Source organism: Aulostomus chinensis, chromosome 11 (genome assembly GCF_037954235.1).
Source record: "Aulostomus chinensis isolate RoL2024-O1b breed Wild chromosome 11, RoL_Achi_v1.0, whole genome shotgun sequence".
Lineage (NCBI taxonomy): Eukaryota > Metazoa > Chordata > Actinopteri > Syngnathiformes > Aulostomidae > Aulostomus > Aulostomus chinensis.
Genome location: NC_141330.1, coordinates 20,274,652 through 20,293,922, shown reverse-complemented (window position 1 = coordinate 20,293,922; position 19,271 = coordinate 20,274,652). Strand labels below are relative to the sequence as shown.

Sequence of the window (19,271 nt, the reverse complement as noted above, 5' to 3'; positions counted from 1 at the left end):
ACCTTCCAGGTAGTCGTCTTAAGACCAGCTTCACTGAGGTTTAATCAGAAGGTAAAAGAAGAAAAGAGGTAGTCCAAGGCAACTCTTCAAAAGTTAAAAAGCCTTTAGTAACTAGCTGCACAGTAAAGGCTTTTTGACTTTTGAAGAGTTGTCTTGGACTACCTCTTTTCTTCTTTTGTGAATTATTCCCCATTTTAGTCCAAAGAGCACCTTCACCTACTATGTTGTAAGTTTACTTGAAAGAACGCCCTAGCCCCTCCTGATATTACTTTAGTCCGAAGGTATTAGAGATGCTTGAATCTGCTGGGTCCATTTCTGGTCATATTAGGAAGGAAGAACCATAGGTTCTTCCAGGAGCTGAGAAGTCAATTATTATGTTAACAACATGGAGGTACAAAGGTTGGTGAGGCAGGCACGTCACAACCAAAGACAGCAGTCCAGACAGTTAAACAAATGCAACAATGTGCTGGCAAAAATGCAGTCAACAAAAATGTAAAGTCCCATATAAGAAGTTAAGGTATCACAAGAAATACAGAAACATAGAACAGAAGCTGGAGACTCAAGCAGCACGTGTACCAGAAAAATTTTAGTTGATCAGTCTGAGTAGTGAGTTGTTGATGATGAGTGGGCTAAGAAAGCAGGGTCACTACAGGACTTATGAGGGCTGGGACAGTTGTGAAGATGGATAAAGGAAGAATCATTAGAGAATAGCTTGTGGATAGTTTGAGGATGGCAGAAGAACACCTCGTCTGGAAGAGGATAGCAGAGGTGGGGATCTAGCTATCATTGCAAAAAAAGACTGAGGAGCAGATTGTGCCCTCTCCTGTAGATCTGAGGTTCACTTTGTAGATTGGTACCTGGCTTTTTTAACCTTTTTTCCCCAAAATTTTAGTTTTGATTATATTGTTTTTTTTTTCTTCCTCTTTGCCTATTCTCATTTGGTTGCTCTCCCTAGACAGAGTTGAACAGTCAGTCATTTTATTTTCCAATACTGTGGTTTCTGGGTGTGACTAAGTGAAAAGGCGGGCCAGAGGCGGGGTTTACCCCGGACAGGTCACCAGTCCATCTCAGGACCAACACATAGAGACAGACAAACATTCACACTCACAGTCACACCTACGGTCAATTTAGAGTATCAATCAGCCTCGTCCCCTCTTGATGTCTTTGGACGGTGGGAGGAAGCTGGAGTACCAGAGAGAACCCTGAGAGAGAGAGAACACTGAAAGATCCTGTGATGGAGCTGGGACTCAAACTCGAAACTTTCTTGCTGTGAGGCGACAGTGCTGACCACTGCACCACCGTGGTGCCGTTACTTTTCTATGAATACAATTCTGTTTCCTTATTTCTTCATGAAGGATTGGCACATTTACCATTTAGTGACAATGTTGGTTTGGTACTGGCTTGTTGTTGAGATCATGAAGAGTTGAGTTAAGTTAAACTATGGTAATTTGAGAATAGCCACCTTTGTGGCTTGCTGTGGTAAAGCCACCTCTTTGCTTGCCATCAGATTGAGATCTGATTTTTTTAAAATCTTCGGCTGTTTTTTTTTTTTTTTGTCAATGACAATGATTTTCCTTAACTTTTACTGCTGTGTAGACTCATTATTTCACTTTGGACTTGAGAATGTGATGTTCCTCCAGCAAGGCCAGTCAACATATTGATATCACTTAGAAACCCAGTCATTATTGGATTCATTCTGAGACTTCTGGTGAACTGTCAGCATTGGCTGCCTGGTGGGTTTGGTCTGGTCAGTGTCAGTGGTCAGCTGTCTCCAATCTATTCTCATGGTCCTGCTTGGATAGATAATTGACAACCTTGATAAACACCACTGAAACGTGTCCTTTTATTGGACTTTGAACTGAGAGTGATGACACTGAAATAAAAAGTGACCAGGTTCACTCCAGAAGGATGTTGAAAATGTTCCCTAAAACACTGCAAACCCAAAATAGATTTTTTTTGAGTGACGTGTTACATAATGGTGACATCTGCCACTGTACAATAATATTTTTAGTCCTCTGAGCTAAATTGGCTGTTGGAGCTAAAAGCTTCAGGACAGCCAGTTTAATAAATATGAATGGAGCCAGTATTCCCCCTTGGAGAAAAAACACCAGTTTTCCTCTCCTTTTCTTTTGAAACACCAGTCAATGGCAATGATTAGCAGCAGCCTCCAGTGCTGTCTTAGCCTCAAGGTTAGATACTGCCTAGAGCCTCACACAGTAGCAATGGAGCACAGCTCCACTGCCTCCACCCAAAGTTTGAAAAATATTGGTAGAAATTACAACTGGTGGGGCTCGGATCCAGCACCTTCTGGCTGTGAGGCGACAGTGCTAACCACTGCAGCACTGTGCCGCCCCTGTATTTGCTGTCATTTATTTCAGAGATTATTGTCTGTTTCTTTTCTCTTTTTCATAGTTTGAAATGGTCTTTCTTTTTCATTTTACAGAAATGCGATTTGAAGACATTTTATCTTTAGGGAAGTGAAATGGGCATTTTTCATTATTTTACTGATGTAAAGAGATGTGAGTGAGATATGTGAACATATATATTATTTGTTAAAGAAATCAGAGTTTGATTAATAATCAAGCACCAGTACTAGTTTATGAGTATGTTGTGCTTTTTTCTTTTTTTTATCTGAATACTACTACTACTACCAATAATAATAATAGTTTGGGGAGCATATTCATGTACCAACATAACCAAGCAATCAAGATGTCATGCTCTTTTTGCTCTCTTCTCCCCTCCCCGACTTGACCCTTTCTTGCCCTATTCCTTACTTGTCTCTACTTACATCTTCTCCACATTATCACTTTGCCTCTCTCTCACTCCCACTCTACTCCTCCGCTGCCCCCCATCTGTACCCCCTCCTCCTCTTTCCTCTCACTATTTCTCACTGTCTTTCTATGCCTCTCTATCAGGAGGAGAAGAGAGGCTCCCCAGAGGGACTGTGGTTCGTTCCCGCTGCCGCCTACACTGGCTTAATGAGGAGCCTGCGGGAAGGGGTGAGTGTCTCTGTGTATGTCTCTGTGTGTCTGTTTGTGTGTCTGCGCCTGTGTAGCTGTGACTAGTCTCTTACTGCGTGCGTGTGTGTGTATGAGAGAGAGAGAGAGAGAGAGAGAGAGAGAGAGTGTGTGTGGCAGGGGATCCCTGTGAACAGTAATGATGAGGCAGCTGTGGGGGCCTAAAGCATTATTTGCTTGCTGCAAGTCAAGGGCATGCAGAGAAGTCTCTCTCTCTCTCTCCCTCTCTCTCTCTCCCTCCCTCTCTCTCTCTCTCTCTCTCTCTCTCTCTCTCTCTCTCTCACACACACACACACACACATACATGCTCACGCTTACCTGCATCAAACACAACCCTTTACTGCTCAGCAGCCTGACCTCAGCAGCAATTAGGACCCTCCAGACACACATACAGTAGATGGCACAGGCAGAAATATGGGCAGCCCTTTTCTTTTTGCTTTCTTTTTTTGGTTGCTTTATAATGTTCATTTTCTGTCCTTTTACTATTTAATAATGCTCCCCTAATATGTTATCTTTTCAGAAACAAGGGAAAAGCTGAATTAATACTTTTGGTAAACAACAAATTGACATAACTCCAGTCACAAAGCTAGAAGGAATGTGAAATACAGATAAAGTTTACATCATGCTACTGATGATTTGAGATGAAAATGTTTTTGTTTTAGTTAGCTTGCATTTAGTCACATGGTTACGTATTATAAAACATATTATTCTTTGGGGAAACATTTGGTGGATGGTAAGATTGATAGATACAGTACAGAGCAAGATGGATGGATGTTGTTTTGTGTCTCAGAGGTAGAAGGGGTCTAACCGTGGTGGCCCACTGTAGCAGAATGAATATAGATGAAACTCTGGTCTGCACAGTTGTCAGCTAGTACCTACTGTTGCTTCATTACCGCGGGGAGTGTAGTCTGGGGTAGACGGGGGGTGTGTGACAGGAGCAGAGAGAGGGGTTGAGGGGAGGAGAGAGGAGGTTGACTTATTTATCATTATTGAGCTGTGAGAGTGCGCTCACGGAAACACACACACACACACACACACACACACACACACACACACACACACAGCCAGCCTTAGGGACCAGACACTCATCCTCAGACCTAACTTGTCTTTCTCTCTTTCCACTGCTCCCTCTTGTGCCCTCCTCTCCCCTCCCTCCACCATACCCCCACCCCAGCTGGCTGTTTTTCCCATGGATGCACAAGTATATTCTGCACTTGCTATTATATTACACAGCCATCTAAATAGTGTAACTTTGTCTCATGGACATCATATTTTTAGAGTTAACAAGGTGCATGCTCTATAACACCAGCAGCCATATTGCACTGTTAAGATAAAACTTTATCTAAGTTCCATACTGCACTGTATATTTGAGGAAGAGTTTAGGACTCTGTTGAGAACCCTGATATCATAGATAGTTTGATTGCACAACCACATCATCATTTACATTCCATTCACTTAATTGCAATCCATTGTTTTGGTCTTGTTGCAATCGTCTTTTCTCCCTGAGACAAAGTGAATCTGTAAAATGCTGAACCATTTTGCTGAACTTAAACACAAAAATTTCATTTGTCATGCGAGACCAAAAACTAGAGGAAGCTATCAGTAGTATACCCCCCATCAAGTTTGAAAAGTGAAGTGCATACGGTATACATCCACGTCTCTCCAGTAAAGAGTGTCCCCGGCTAACCAGTATAGCAGTGGTTATCTTGCTTGCAACATTAGCTCCAGCACCATCAGCAAACTATTGTATCTCTCTACCAGTTTCTGCTCTGGTCATTTTTTCTGTCATATTTACATAATAACTGCAGAATATTCAATGAAGTTTTTTTTTTTTTTGACAGTTCTTTATCAAAATAATGTTTTTTGTAGTCCTCGACTGATTTTCTGGGTGACTAGAGATTTTCCAAGCTGTTTCTATTATTTATTTTCTCTACCCCAGCTGTCTTGTCCTGTAGTGCTGCTGCCACTGATTCGTTTCTTTGTCTGTTTTAATTTTGTTCCTTGTTTTTTTTCTCATTTTTTTGTTATGTACCGTTCATGCTATTAAACTGAGTTATCTTGGGGTCTTTCAGAGAAGGTGAACTTCTCTTCATCAATGATGAAAATGGTGCCAGCAGTTAACACGTCAATGTATTGATGTGATATATGATGATTGGGAGTCTGCACAGGGTGATTTATTTATTTTTTTCCTAAGTTTACCGGATGCTCTATGCTGTCGTTGTCCCCAACTTCCTGCCTGGCTCAATCGGCTTTTTGCAGCATGACGCTACTTCCATCAAAAATAGGCTCGCTGTGTATTTTTAGCTGGGCAGAGTAGTGGAGAGACACTTTTGGGACACTTCAGAAACGTACTGCAGCATGTCTGTTAGAATCACGAGCATTGTCTTGAGTGGCTGTCCCCAGAGAGACGCAGCAGTTAAAATAGAAGGGCACTCAGAGTACAGATGGCCACAAAGGCCAATAAGCCACTCATCTATTATACTCAAATCCACAAATGAAACAATCAGGGTCTTATTTACAGGGAGTGTAAATATGCTTTCATTTTGCTTAGAGGACATTGTATTATTTCCTGATGGATTAATGAAAATGTCCAATAATGCCCTGTACCACAATGGTAAAAGTTAAAGAAAATAACTCTGGATCTGCCCTTAAATTTGTTGGGGTCTTACTTGGCCCATGTTCCACCCCTCCACCAAGTTTCATTAAAATCTTCTGGTAACTTTTGCATAGTAATATTTCCAGCCAATATAACAAACACAGCAATCAAAGCATCGCCTCCCCGGGGGCAGGTAATAAATGTTGCACATGCTCTGCTGCTGTGAAAAGAAAAGAATTCGATAGGATTTAGAAAACAGTAAAGTACCCACTACCAAATAACTGTAATGAGGACTGAGGCTGGAAGAAGCTAACTGGAATGTCCCTATTATTAGCATAACATCTGACGGGCCAAAAAAAAAACCCCCAAACACCATACATATAAACATTATTTCCTCTAAGGAGATTGTTTTCATTGGTGCTGGTTCATCTGTTTGAAGGATAGCTTGAAGAGATGGAGTTTTATGATATGTGGTGGGATGGAAAAATGAATGCTGAGGAACAATTGATTTGATTTTGAAACCAGTGTGAATTTTGAAATCCAGTATCTTATCCAAATCTAATGATGTCATATCCAGATTTTTGTGATAAAAGAGAAAGGAGTTGAGGTGTCCTGGCAGAAGTATGCACGCTCTTCGCTTTACCAAAAGTAAATAGGAATCATCAGAAATGCTAGGCCCAAATGATTACACTGCAAAATATTCAATGATATATGTTAAGCCATCAGAAGAGGAAGGGATCCATCAAAGCATCACCAGTGATGGGTGCAATATATGTAGAATGGGTGCTGAAATCACTGTAAGGTTCTATAAATCCGCATCAGTGTCTGAATTATTTGCTGCTTGTTCAATCTCCTTCATCCTCTTTCTGGGTCCCTCAGGCACTGGTTCAGACAATGGCGCTAACCCTGTCTTCTCTATTAGCACTGTTGTTGGCATCATTGTGAGACAGTGTCAGAAAATCAATTCCAGCACCTGAATCTCTTGTCATTTCTGTCATTACCTTCATCAACTACCGCTCTTTGAGTCTCCCTAGATCGTCCAAGCTGGGGAGTTGTCTGCCTTTGCACTGATACTATTTAAAAACTAAGTCTAGCCTGACATTTCTTGGACTGTCATATTCGTTTATCACTTGAAAAGTGCTACCTTGCTTAATCATTGTAGCCTTTGCTGTGCATTAGCTGCTGAGCTGGTAGCCTCCCTCCTCTCAACGGTCACCGGATTGAGGTCAGCAGATATTTTTGGCCTGACTTTGACATGTTTGGAGTTGATGATGTGTGTCCATTTTGGTCTTAGTCAGATTAGCACTTGTTGGGATGCATTTTTTGCACTTGCAGTGATGTAGTCATTTTAATCAATGTGGATTAATGTTATCTTCACGTGTCTGGGCTCTGCTCCGTGGCAGGTGAAACTGGCACGCAGTCATACGAGACATAAGTGTCATGATTCAGTCAAACACTTCATGTATTCTGTAAATTCTGGATTGTGTTTCTATCCCAAAATTATTGTTCGAAATTTACAATTACCCGTGTGTCTACAAGGCACCCCCTCATACTTGCCATCAACACCAGGTTAAAAGAGAAACACATCTCATAATGGTCCATACCCGGGGTTATGTGAATCACAGCTAAATTTGAGAAGAGTTGAAGAAATGTACTTGTGACCTTGCAGGCCACAGATCTATATATAATAAAAAACTTTGACAAAACTGCAAGTAAACATTGTAACACTTAGATAAATGACACTGTATTGTGAGCTACTGCAGGAAGCTCTGGAGTTCTTTGAGGTCTTTTCAAAGGTCTTGACTGTTTTCATCTATATATGTTTTGTTAAAAAAAAAGAGTTAAAATGTCGTAAAAGAACTGAGTAGAGAACAAAACAAATGCTTAGAAAAAGAAAAGATGCCATCTTAAAAATCATAAACTTATTTGTTGCAAGTTAATTGGTGTCTGAGGAGCCCCATTGATGTGTGTAATCCAGACCTGTGTTTGTCAAACCTTTTAAACCTAATACCCCCCCCCCTTCGAAAATATGAGACACTCCAAGTGCATTTATTGTGACCAAAGTCAAAAATACAGTATCGTAGCCTACTCTCTTAATCTACAGGCAGCTCATGCAGACTCAGATGTATTCTATTTATTCCTATTATTTATTTTTGTTGACTGGCATTTCTTCCATACAAGTGTCATACAAAGCAAGTGAAAACAAATTTTTATTGCACACTCACACACGTGCCTGTATGATACCCGCGGTGTTGCCGTTCCAAAAGTTCAACAACAAGCCTTTTTTGAAAGAAGACTTCAATGTTTCATCACAAAACAGTTCTATCAAACTTGCCGGCCCACCAACAGTGAAATGATTGGACTTATCAGAGGTTTCAGTTGCAAATGAGCTTCTTATCCAGTCATTCCCTTCAGCCATCACAGTGAAATAATCACTGAACAGTCGGAGGTGTGCTGGTTCCATGGATTCCCAGCTGAGACCTTCACCACGTACCACACACTAAGGCCTCGGCTGTATTCCATCCAACTGAATCCAATTTGAAGATAACCAGAGTCATATCTTCTTCCCATCTTAGATCGAAGCGAAGTAAAATCTGGTCAACTGGACGTAAGTTTATCTTGAAGACGTTTCACCTCTCATCCGAGAGGCTTCTTCAGTTCTAGTGAAGAGTGTGGAAACTCCAGCTTATAAACCTATGTGGGAGTGGTCAGTGCTGTTGTGGTGGAAACGAACCTCCCGAGACTCACCTGGCCTCCCCAAACGACAGAAGCAGATGAACTACGACTCAAGGTCACAGCGGCCCTCTCCGAAGCGAAGGTCCCCTCTGCCAACCTCTCGGTCCAGGAAAGGAAGGCCTTGAATGCACTGAGCAAAGATGAGAACATCACCATCCTTCCGGCTGACAAAGGAAGATGCACGGTGGTCCTTGACACAACTGACTACCAGAATAAGATCAGTTCTCTTCTCAGTGACATTCACACATATGAGACCTTAAAACGCAACCCCACCAGCAGCTATAAGAAGAAAGTGGTGGAACACCTACAGAAGCTGCAAAAGGGGGAAATCATCAACCGCTTGGAGTATCACCCCCTGTACCCCGGAGACGCAGTTCCACGGATTTACGGCCTCCCCAAAATCCACAAGGAAGGTGCCCCGCTCCGACCCATTGTCAGCAGCATAAACTCTGTGACGTACAACATCGCCAAACACGTCGCCATCATCTTAGCCCCCTTGGTAGGGAAAACCCCCCACCACGTCCAGAATTCCATGGACTTCGTGAACAAGGTTAGAGAACTCAAGCTGGACCCAGATGAGACCATGGTGTCCTACGATGTGACCTCCTTGTTCACCTGCGTCCCTACCGTGGAGGCTGTGGAAACAGTGAAGAAACGCCTACAGCTGGACAACACCCTCAGCAACAGGACCAACCTCAATCTGGACCAAATCTGCCAACTTCTGGACCTTTGCCTGAACACAACCTACTTCCAGTACAGAGGGAAGTTTTTCAGGCAAAAACACGGCTGTGCCATGGGTTCTCCCGTATCTCCTATCGTGGCCAACCTATACATGGAAGAGGTGGAACAGAGGGCCCTGACTTCCTTCAGTGGACCCTCCCCCACCCACTGGTTCCGATACGTTGATGACACCTGGGTGAAGATCAAGGTTCAGGAGGTACAACCGTTTACAGCACACATCAACTCGGTAGACGTCAACATCAAGTTCACCAGAGAGGATGTGAAAGACAACCATCTGCCCTTTTTGGACTGCGACGTCTACATTCAAGAGGACAGGAGCCTGAGGGTGGATGTGTACAGGAAACCCACCCACACTGACCAATACTTGCTTTTTGACTCTCACCATCCTCTGGAGCACAAGTTAGGTGTCATCAGGACGCTGCAACACCGAGCGGAGACCATCCCCACCAGCGTCCAAGGCCGGAAAAAAGAACAGCAGCATCTGAAAAGAGCACTTAAAACTTGTGGCTTCCCAGACTGGACCTTTGTAAAATCCTCTTCCAGGTCCAGAAAGGAGGAGAGCTCCAGGAGGAGGGAAGATGAAGAAGGCAGGAGAAAAAACATAGCGATCCCCTATGTGGCAGGGGTTTCTGAGAAATTAAGGAGAATCTATAATAAGCACAGCATCCCTGTGTCTTTTAAACCAGACAACACTCTGAGACAAAGACTGGTTCACCCCAAAGATCCCATCCCTCACAGCCAGAAAAGCAATCTGGTATACGCTGTCAGATGCAGTGAGGCCTGCACGGATCTCTACATAGGGGAAACCAAACAGCCCCTCAACAAGCGCATGGCCCAACATAGAAGAGCCAACTCTGGAGGACAGGACTCAGCGGTTTTCCTCCACCTCAAGGAGGAAAGCCACTCCTTCCAGGACGACCATGTCCAAATACTCGACAGAGAGGACAGATGGTTTGAAAGAGGAGTTAAAGAAGCCATCCACGTCAGGATAGAGAAACCATCTTTGAACAGAGGAGGTGGACTGCAACATTTCCTTTCACCTATTTACAACCAAGTCCTTTCAAAACTTCCCCAAAGAGCTCAGCTGAAAGACCCATGTGGAACGGCTGATGCCAGCACAGCCCATTAGCATCTGAGTGGTCGGTGAAACTCCCTAACGACCACCCCTGAAACTCCCTGACACCTCACAACGACTGTCGTTTGGGGAGGCCAGGTGAGTCTCGGGAGGGTCGTTTCCACCACAATAGCACTGACCACTCCCACATAGGTTTATAAGCTGGAGTTTCCACACTCTTCACTAGAACTGAAGAAGCCTCTCGGATGAGAGGTGAAACGTCTTCAAGATAAACTTACGTCCAGTTGACCAGATTTTACTTCGCTTCGATCTACGATGACCTGGATGAATGAGAACCTACACAGACTTCTTCCCATCTTGCATCATTTGTTGCTAACAATAGCAGCAGCAGGTGCTGTGGACGGTTCGGCTGCACTGCTTGAATTGCTACTAGGACTCTGGCTCGGCCCACTTCGGTTTCAACAGTACTTCATACGATGTAATTGAATGTGACCACGTAGCAGTCTGGCAAAAAAATATTACAATAAGAAGAAAACATATTGTGAATTATGGTCTGGTTTACATATTTTTTTGGTAGTATTTTTGTTTTGATAGTACACTTTGTTTTTAATTTTTTTTTTAAACTTGTTTCATTTTCGAAAATAAAAAAATAATGGGATTCCTCTGTGGACCACGAGAAGGAGCTCGTGTACCTCCAGATTGAGAATCCCTGATCAAGAGTGTGTGTAGTATTTGCGATCTAAAGTTGAAACTATGCCTCTCCCGTAGTCTTCATGATGACTGCATTTTTAAACATATGTCATAACTTCTCTCTTCCATTGTTTTGTACTTTGATAAATACAAATAAACAATAATTTGATTTCCTGATTGAACACACCAAATCACATCAGTAAAGCATTTTTAAATGTCACTGAATCTTACAATCTGCTGAATATTATATGTGAACTTTACTGATTGCTTGGTGCCAGCGTTGTCATATGTTAGCAAGTTATCTTAAAAGATAACCAACTATCTTCATAAAGTACTTAATTGTGCCATCTAACTCAGATATTGATAAAGTTTGCTGGACATAATCAGTGACACACACATCATTGGTGTGATGTTGTTATGCTGTATATGACATTTGTACTGAGAAGTACAGGCGCATTACAGTTTCTTGTCAGTCACACTAACATCTTGGGTGTTGTCTGATCCGTCCAAAATTAATTCTGCAGCATGACAATTCCCTCAAACAACCACCCAGATTCATAAAGAACTAGCCTCAGTGACAAGAAGTCTTGCAGCAGACGGTGGAGCCTTGATCTCAACATCATCCAGTCACTCTTGGATACATAATGAGACAGAAGTAACCGAGATGTGGTGAGATGCTCTGGACCGCCTTCCTGCCAAGAAACAACTGTGTATAAGTACACCAATAGTGGAAATGGTTCTGTTTTTAAATGTAGGTTTACATTTTGTGTAAGGTTGAGGTTGATTGATAAATAAATCCCATTCTTTTTATTTTGGATTTTCCATTCCTATCCTACTGTCTTGTTCCTAGATGAGTGTGATTAATTGTCCAGGGCAACATGAAACCCCCATTCAAAGTCTAAGTGGTCCATGTGAATTAAAGCTGCTATAATAGGGAAGAATAAGGGAAATGATAGTGTTTTGTCACGAGCCTTATTATCCAATATGTTTGGGTTAGCAAAATAATTGATAGGATGCAAAATTAAATGACTGAGAAGCTTTTGATTTATTAAATTAAACTGAAAGCACCAACATAGTTTATACCATGTGCCTTGTTCCTAAAGACCTCTTTAGTATATATGTTATCTGATTGAGGCATGGATAGTCGTACAACTACTACTATTATTTATTCATCACTTCATCGTTGTCTACAAGATTTAATTCACTGTTTTATTTTGTTAGTTGGTTCTTTCATCGTCCGGAGAGAAGGAGATTGTTTGGTTACCGCTGTGCCAAATGTAAATCCAGTGCCACCCTGTTTACTGCATGACAGCTTTGAGTTGCCAAGGGCCTGTCTAATGCACTCCAGGCAGTGTGGTTTGATGCATTTTCTGACCTGCTGGATCACTCCAGCTCCCTCCACTGCTGCTGAGAGTTTTCCTGATTTACAAGTATAAAGCACCGGAGAAAGGGATTGAGATTGGTGCACGAGAAGAAAGGCACAGAGCCAATGAGAGCAATGCAGTTGCACCAGTGGAAAGGGCGGTCGTGGGGGGTGTAAGGGACTGACAAGACGAGGACGACGGATCAGTCTACCAGGAGAGGGGGAGGATATGGCAGGGAGTCAAGGAGAGGAAGAGAGTTGTACTTGGATGGGGGGGCGGGGGTTGGATGGCATGGAGTGAAAGGCAGGTTTCCAGGCCAGACTTGAGCTGCAGGAAATTATTTATGAGCCTGAACAAGATGATGCTTCTGCTGCCTATGATGAAAAATCTGTGTGTGTGTGTGTGTGTGTGTGTGTGTGTGTGCGTACATGAGTGTGTGAGAGAGAGCGTTTAGATGTGTGCATGCATGTACATGCAGCAACAATATTATAGTGATAGAAGCCAGAGGGCAGAAGGTGAAATTCCCCAGTACACACACACACACACACACACACACATACTCTAAAAAGAAGTGTTGAGCCTATTAATGATTTATCATATTCCACAAAGGGAAGGAGAACAGAGGGGGACTTCCTAAGACAGTCAAAGGTCCCACCTTGGTATCTCTACTGTAGGATGACCACGCGTCTTCGTATTGTTATTAATCTGCAGATGCGAGGCTGCGCTGGTACACTATCATTAGAAAATTAATGTAGCTGTGTACTGCTGCTGCTCGTCTCTACTTTGCCATTTTATCTCTCTTTCTGTTTGCCTAACTGTGTTTGAGTTCCTTTACTGCTTGCCGTATGTATGTTTGTCTTCTTTCCCGTGTCGGTGCGCCCCTCTACTTGTTGCTATTTCTGCTTTCTTTCTTCTGTCTCTCTCTTTCTTTGAGGATTTAAATGGTTTTAGATGTGATGTCTGAGGCTGATAGATGGTGTCTGTGTCGCTGCAATAGAGGCTCATTCAAAACCAGGTGCACTGGCTTCTAAAGGGCTGTAATTACAGAGGGAAACCACATCAGACGTGTGAGCATGCACGCTTGTGCGCGCGCGCACACACACACACACACTCAAATCCTGTATCAAATCATGTGATGCAGCTTTCTGTGATGTGTCTCTCCCTCTGACTAATTCTGCAAGGCCAGGTGCAAACACATCAGGATATAAAACTAATCCACTGATCGACACTTGAAGACAGGAGTTTATTGTTCCATCACTGTGGAGCCTTTTAACTCTTCACCTGAAAACAGAGGTTTTCCCAACTTTTTAGCCGGGCTTTCAAAGTGCGTACTCTTTATCTGTCAGCCCTGAGAATAAGGGAGTCTTTAATTTAACCCAGTTACCAGTAAGCCGTATAGTCTTCCTAAGATCTGATGAAAAACATGGCAACTATTGCAATTGGATACATGAAGTGCAAAAGAAATACGCATCATTGTTTTAATGTTATTATAATTTGCAAATTCAAATGTATTCACAGAATCCACGGTTACTTGTATGAAGTGATCAATAATGCCGTAGAAATACATTGTTCAGATCTCAAGGGGCCTTTTAAACGCCTAAAATAGTTTCATTTGTCTTGTTTTTGCGGATTCACTTTGGCCATTTCTCTACTGATATCTACCAGTTTATGGTTCAGTTTCAGTTTCAGTTTATGGATCAATCTGAAGAAAGAAACGAAGGCTTCTAAATCAAATATGACATGACATGACGTTTAAAAAAAATTTTAAACCAGTATGTTTATGAAATATACAGGCCAACTTTGAGTACCATACCAATTTTTTAATTACAGAGTAAAACAAAAAAATCCCAGTAACAAGAACAAATGAATGAAAGGGGTTATGTGGGCCATAGCTATTTTATTGATTTTGTTCAATTTTGTCTTTATATCATGCTCTTTGTATTATGAAATGGCAGAGAAAATAAGGTTTTTCTTTCTGCTCCCTCTCATTCAAGTTTTGGAAACTTTTTTTCTTTTTCTTTTTCTGTTTTTTTCTTTTTACAATGGATGGAATAAATAGATAAAACAAAGAATAATAATTAGTTATGGGATAAGCTCCAGCCCCCCCCCCCCCCACACACACACACACACACACACAAAACCCTTAACAGGTTAACAGGATAAGTGGTAGAAAATGGATGGATGGACTGATGGAAATATGTCAAGGGAGACATGAAAACGTTTGTTGACAACTGTTCCAGCTGTTTCAAATTTCAAGTTGTAGTATTGTAGGATTATTGACAGTGAAGGTAATATTTGATAGTTTATAATGTAATGAGTGATTTTCTTTGAGGAACCTGTTTCTCATACTAGAACAATGGAAATAATTCACTCGTTTCTCTTTTTCTTGCGTTTCTCTTTGCATCATAACGATGGGGTTTCTTGCATGAGCTACTTGTTTCTCACCACATGTAAGGAGATGTCTCTCATTTATCTGTCTCTCTTTCTCCTGCCCCCCCCCCCCTGTGTCTCTCTCTATCTCACTCTCTTTCTGTGTCTGTCTCTCTTTTTCTGTGTAGTTCCTGGCAGGGCTACAGTCTATTAAACACATAGACGGCGGGTTCTCCCCCGTGGGCTCATTAGTGAACTGGCCCGCAAGGCCTGGGGAATCCTGGAACAGACCATTCTACTGGTTCCCAGAGGGGTGCCAGAGGATTCATTATATTGTCGTGCTGCGTAATCCCTTGGTGTTGAATACACAATATGAACAAGTATATTGGATTAATGGGTTAGTTGTGTAAATCAGATATGATCGGATTAGATTAATTTGCACAACATGTTAGAAGATTTTACAACTATTAAAACTAGATATTGTAACCAAGGACCACAGCCTGACCATGGATGCTGTTTTAACTGTTACAAGTACATTGGCAGACATTGTAGAATCAACATTTTCTCCACTTTAAATGGATCACTTTGTTAAAACGTAAGGCTTTTGCAGGCTTGATATGTGCAGTCACATGAATTGAGGGGAACGTTTTTGTGAAACTGAAGATATGGTTTTTCTTATAAGAGGACTGAGCTTTAATACCTGAAGTGACAATCATATGTCTGTGGAACAATGACTCTAGTTAGCTTCACTTAACGTCTAGCGCAATAAAGTCCAGTAATGCCCAGCTTTAATGGCAGCTAACTTGCATCTACAGAATTGTCTCTAACCTTTCTAATCATAAGCTACATTATGCGCATTGCTGTTCCTCCACATACCCAATATATTTCAATCATGAGGAGGATGAGGACTAATTACATGGAGATGCAATCTATGACTGTAAGTCAAATTACCAAAAAATGATCAACTATGCTGAGCTCACAAATGGAAAGCAACACTGGAGTCCACTGTCAATGGCATGAATTCAAAGTAACCAGTAATCGTTGTATGAAAATGTTTTTACGCGAAGAGTTGCTTTAATTTTTTTTTTTTTTGCTTGATTAAAGTCACTATACACAGATACTTTTGACAGTCACTGCAGTTATGTGTGAATGCAACCATGTAGTCTTGTAATAATGCTTATTATGAACCTTTACAAAAAAATAAAGTTAACTTTGGTTTGTATAGACAGGGTCTGTTCTATCTAGAGAGGGAGTCATGTTTAAGTGATGTAACACAGTGAAACACATTAATAACCTGACAGACAATTGCTTTTCTTCTACTTCCTGTGTGTCTCTGCAATAACTTTCCTGGAAAAACTAATTTCCTCCACCGTGGGATTTTATTAGCCTGACCTCATTGTCTGAACACAAATAACTATTCTCTGCTCAGGCGAAGGTGTACATGCAGAATACACACTTTCACAAACACAGCATTTCTTTCCTTTCAAGTGTCGAGGCGATGTTGAGAGCTAATAGGTTTGTGTGTGTTAGCTCTTTGTTTAGTTGTGCCTTTTGCTGCATTATATGTTCCAGTAATCAAGTTTTGAGTTTGTTGCTAAACAACAAAGTGCTGCGTTGCTTACAGTAGCATGACATTTTATATGAGGACACAATTATTGGACATGGAGCACAATGATATGCTACGTTATTAGGATCCACAACAGTATGAAAAACAGTATTTGCATACACTGGTCGGAATGCAAAACACCCATCACTCGAATATTCTCCTGTACTTTCTTTCTTTCTTGCTTTCCAAGACTTTTTTTTCATTGTAAAATCTTGTAATACAGACTCTTTTCATTTATTTAGCTATTTGAGGTTTTTTTCCCCCACGTTTCTGTCAATATCATTTTTATGATAATGTACAGAGGACCTGGTTACTCAGTGTACAATGGTGAACATGGATAATATAACGCCAAATGTTTTGTCTTACAGGATGATCCTATAGTTCATCATATGGCTGCAAAAGCCATAGAGAACATCTTTACGAAGGTGTCTGACCCCTCACACCGCCTGATCACCTTGGATGTTGGCCAAGCTCTCTGGTACCTCTTCAGTCACTCCACACTGGAGGCTGTCAGAGTCACTGCCATCTCTGTAAGTTCGCATGTATGGAACACATACAATCATGTTTTAGCGGCTGGATGTTTGCACCATATTTGAAGAGATTCCCTCAATATGTCACTGAGGATCATGTTCACTTCAGGTGACAGTGACCTTTGACCAATGCATTCTTTTCGAGTCCCAATGGAAATTTGAGTCCAAAATAGATTCCTTCAAGGCGTACCAGAGATATAATGTTGATGAGAATTGGATGGATGGACAGAACGCTTGAAAACATTGGACATTCGGCCTACAGATTTTGCCGGACATATAAATCAAGAATATTCAACACAGTTATTTTTCACTTCTAATCAATGATCAAACCCTGACTGACCTTCAAAAATGATAACAAAATCTCCTCTCATGCTAAATGGGAGCGACTCCCTGGCAGTTTTAGCAAGTTAACTTTACCACTTCCTTTTTCAATGTAAGCTGCACTGCAATCACTTAGAGCATTTGATATCCTGAACCCCCAACTGCCAGACTCAGAGCCGTGTTTCATCATGTGTTGTTGGGTGATTTTAAAGATGCATTTGTCACTCATCACTCCACATTTTGTACCATTGTGTTCTATTTTTAAGGCACCAACAAAATCCCTGACTGTCATACACTCATTGTAACTTCTTGTTGTCATGTTAGTGTTGTCATATGTTTATGTGTCTGTCTCAATTGTCTCCAGGCTCTATCTAAGATAACACAGGTGGCCCCAGCAGTCTTCCTGGCAGTGATTGATACCTATGGCGCTGTGGTTATCTTGGAGGGTGTGGGTGGAGCAGGGGCCAGGGTCCAGCTGCACCTGCTTAGTGCTGTAGCCACTGCCATAGCTGATTCCCGCATCCACACCCAACGCATCACACAGAGCACTGTATGTGGATACATGCAAGAATATACCCGAATTCACAAATATACACAATGCACATCAGCTGGAACATGAAAGCCCGACATGTACATGCACCTTGGTTTTCATCTTGTGGTAACATCACCACTGTGTAGGGTTTGATTTATAGAGATTTTATGTGTGAATGTCTATTAATGGGGTTTGTAGACTAGGAATGCAGGATGAAAACACTCCTAAATAATGACACATCCACAGCAACAAACAAAAAGCTTCGAATTCTCCAAATCTTCTTTTTGTTTTCTTCCTCTCTGTGTGTCTCTCTTTTTCCTTCCTACCATCTATGAACTAATGCTGAACTCTGCATGAGCTAATTTGTCAGGAGTCTCTTATTTAATTTTTTATAAGACAGCCCATCTACTGTGTATGTGAAGTGCTAATCTGGGTAAAGCAGGGGGGCTAAAATTGATTTGAAGGTTTATAACTTGGAGTCTAGCATTGGTAATTGACTCAGAACTGAATTTATTTGCATTGAGCATTTCCAATTTAACACAAGAATACAAACTTAGTACTTCAACTCTGCTCTAATTATACACTGATATGCATTCACCCCTCTTTCCTCTCCCCCCCTCTCCCCTGGCACAAAGACAGACAGTCCAAGAGTTTGTTTACACGGAACTCTGTCCGTGTGTGTTTGTGTGCATGAAATCAAGAGAGAGATTGTGTGTGTATGTGCGTGCGCACATACACATATCCACGTATCTACACTAATTTGTAGTGTGTGTCAGTATCTGGGCTAATTGGCTGAATGAATGCGCTGCAGCCTTCTACTTCAGCAATGCATTATGGGTAGTGGGGAGGGGCTTATCAGTAAGGCACACACTACTGGGCTTTGAAATTAATTAACTTGGTGTGTCGCTCCATAAACACAAATGCGCGTACAACAACGCGTTCTCACATTAGCATGTACACACACACACACACACACACACACACACACACACACACACACACACACACACACACACTCTGTCAGTAATGTATGGCGTCAGTGATAATGATAATGGTAATGAATGTTGGCCAGTCAAATTTTTCCAGCAGTTATTGCCTTTGAGCAGATGCTGAGTGAGTGGATGTCTACAGTGGCTGTAGGCATAAAAGTTTGTGTGTTCGCTTGTTTTGTGATAATGTAGCGTCTCAGCTGATTAGGTTTCAGGCTGGTAGTTGACGTATTTTGAGAGGATGGTTTTGTCCTAAAAGGAGCACGCCAGCCTTTTGAAAAAACACTTATTTTCCATCATTTTTAGTGCCAGACAGGCAGATAGATACTTCTTCGCCTCCCTGCTGAATTACAGAGCTCCAGACCCCTACCAGATGGCTGACGACTAGTTAGCTTAGCTGCAATGAATGCTAGTGATGGGAGGAAACAAACAAATCTGCGTTACAATAATTTGGGTTGTGCCTATCATTTGCTGTAAAGAAATATCCATACCCAAGACAACTTGAACTACCTCAGCCTCCCCATCCCATTTTGATCTGTGAGCTTCGAAACCATACAGTGTCTCCTCTCTGTTTCTTCTTGTTTTAATAGATCAGGATCAGGGTCTTGGTTTGTCCTGAAGTAATCCTCCTTATCCTCTTTGTCAAAGTCAGCCTTAAAAAGTGCGGTAGACGCCCTATAGTCATCAACTCTATTTTGTTGACT

The 19,271-nt window shown here is 41.7% G+C and overlaps 1 protein-coding gene across 3 annotated transcripts in view; it reads left to right on the top strand.

Annotated features, from left to right (window-relative positions):
• Positions 1 to 19,271, top strand: part of ulk4 (unc-51 like kinase 4) — an 84,188-nt gene that overhangs the window by 17,168 nt on the left and 47,749 nt on the right. For all 3 annotated transcript variants that reach the window (XM_086219008.1, XM_086219009.1, XM_086219007.1), the window contains exons 19-21: positions 2,916 to 2,999; positions 16,564 to 16,725; positions 17,411 to 17,596. In XM_086219008.1, coding sequence (XP_086075134.1) covers positions 2,916 to 2,999; positions 16,564 to 16,725; positions 17,411 to 17,596 — 432 coding nt within the window. The remainder of the gene's footprint in view (positions 1 to 2,915; positions 3,000 to 16,563; positions 16,726 to 17,410; positions 17,597 to 19,271) is intronic.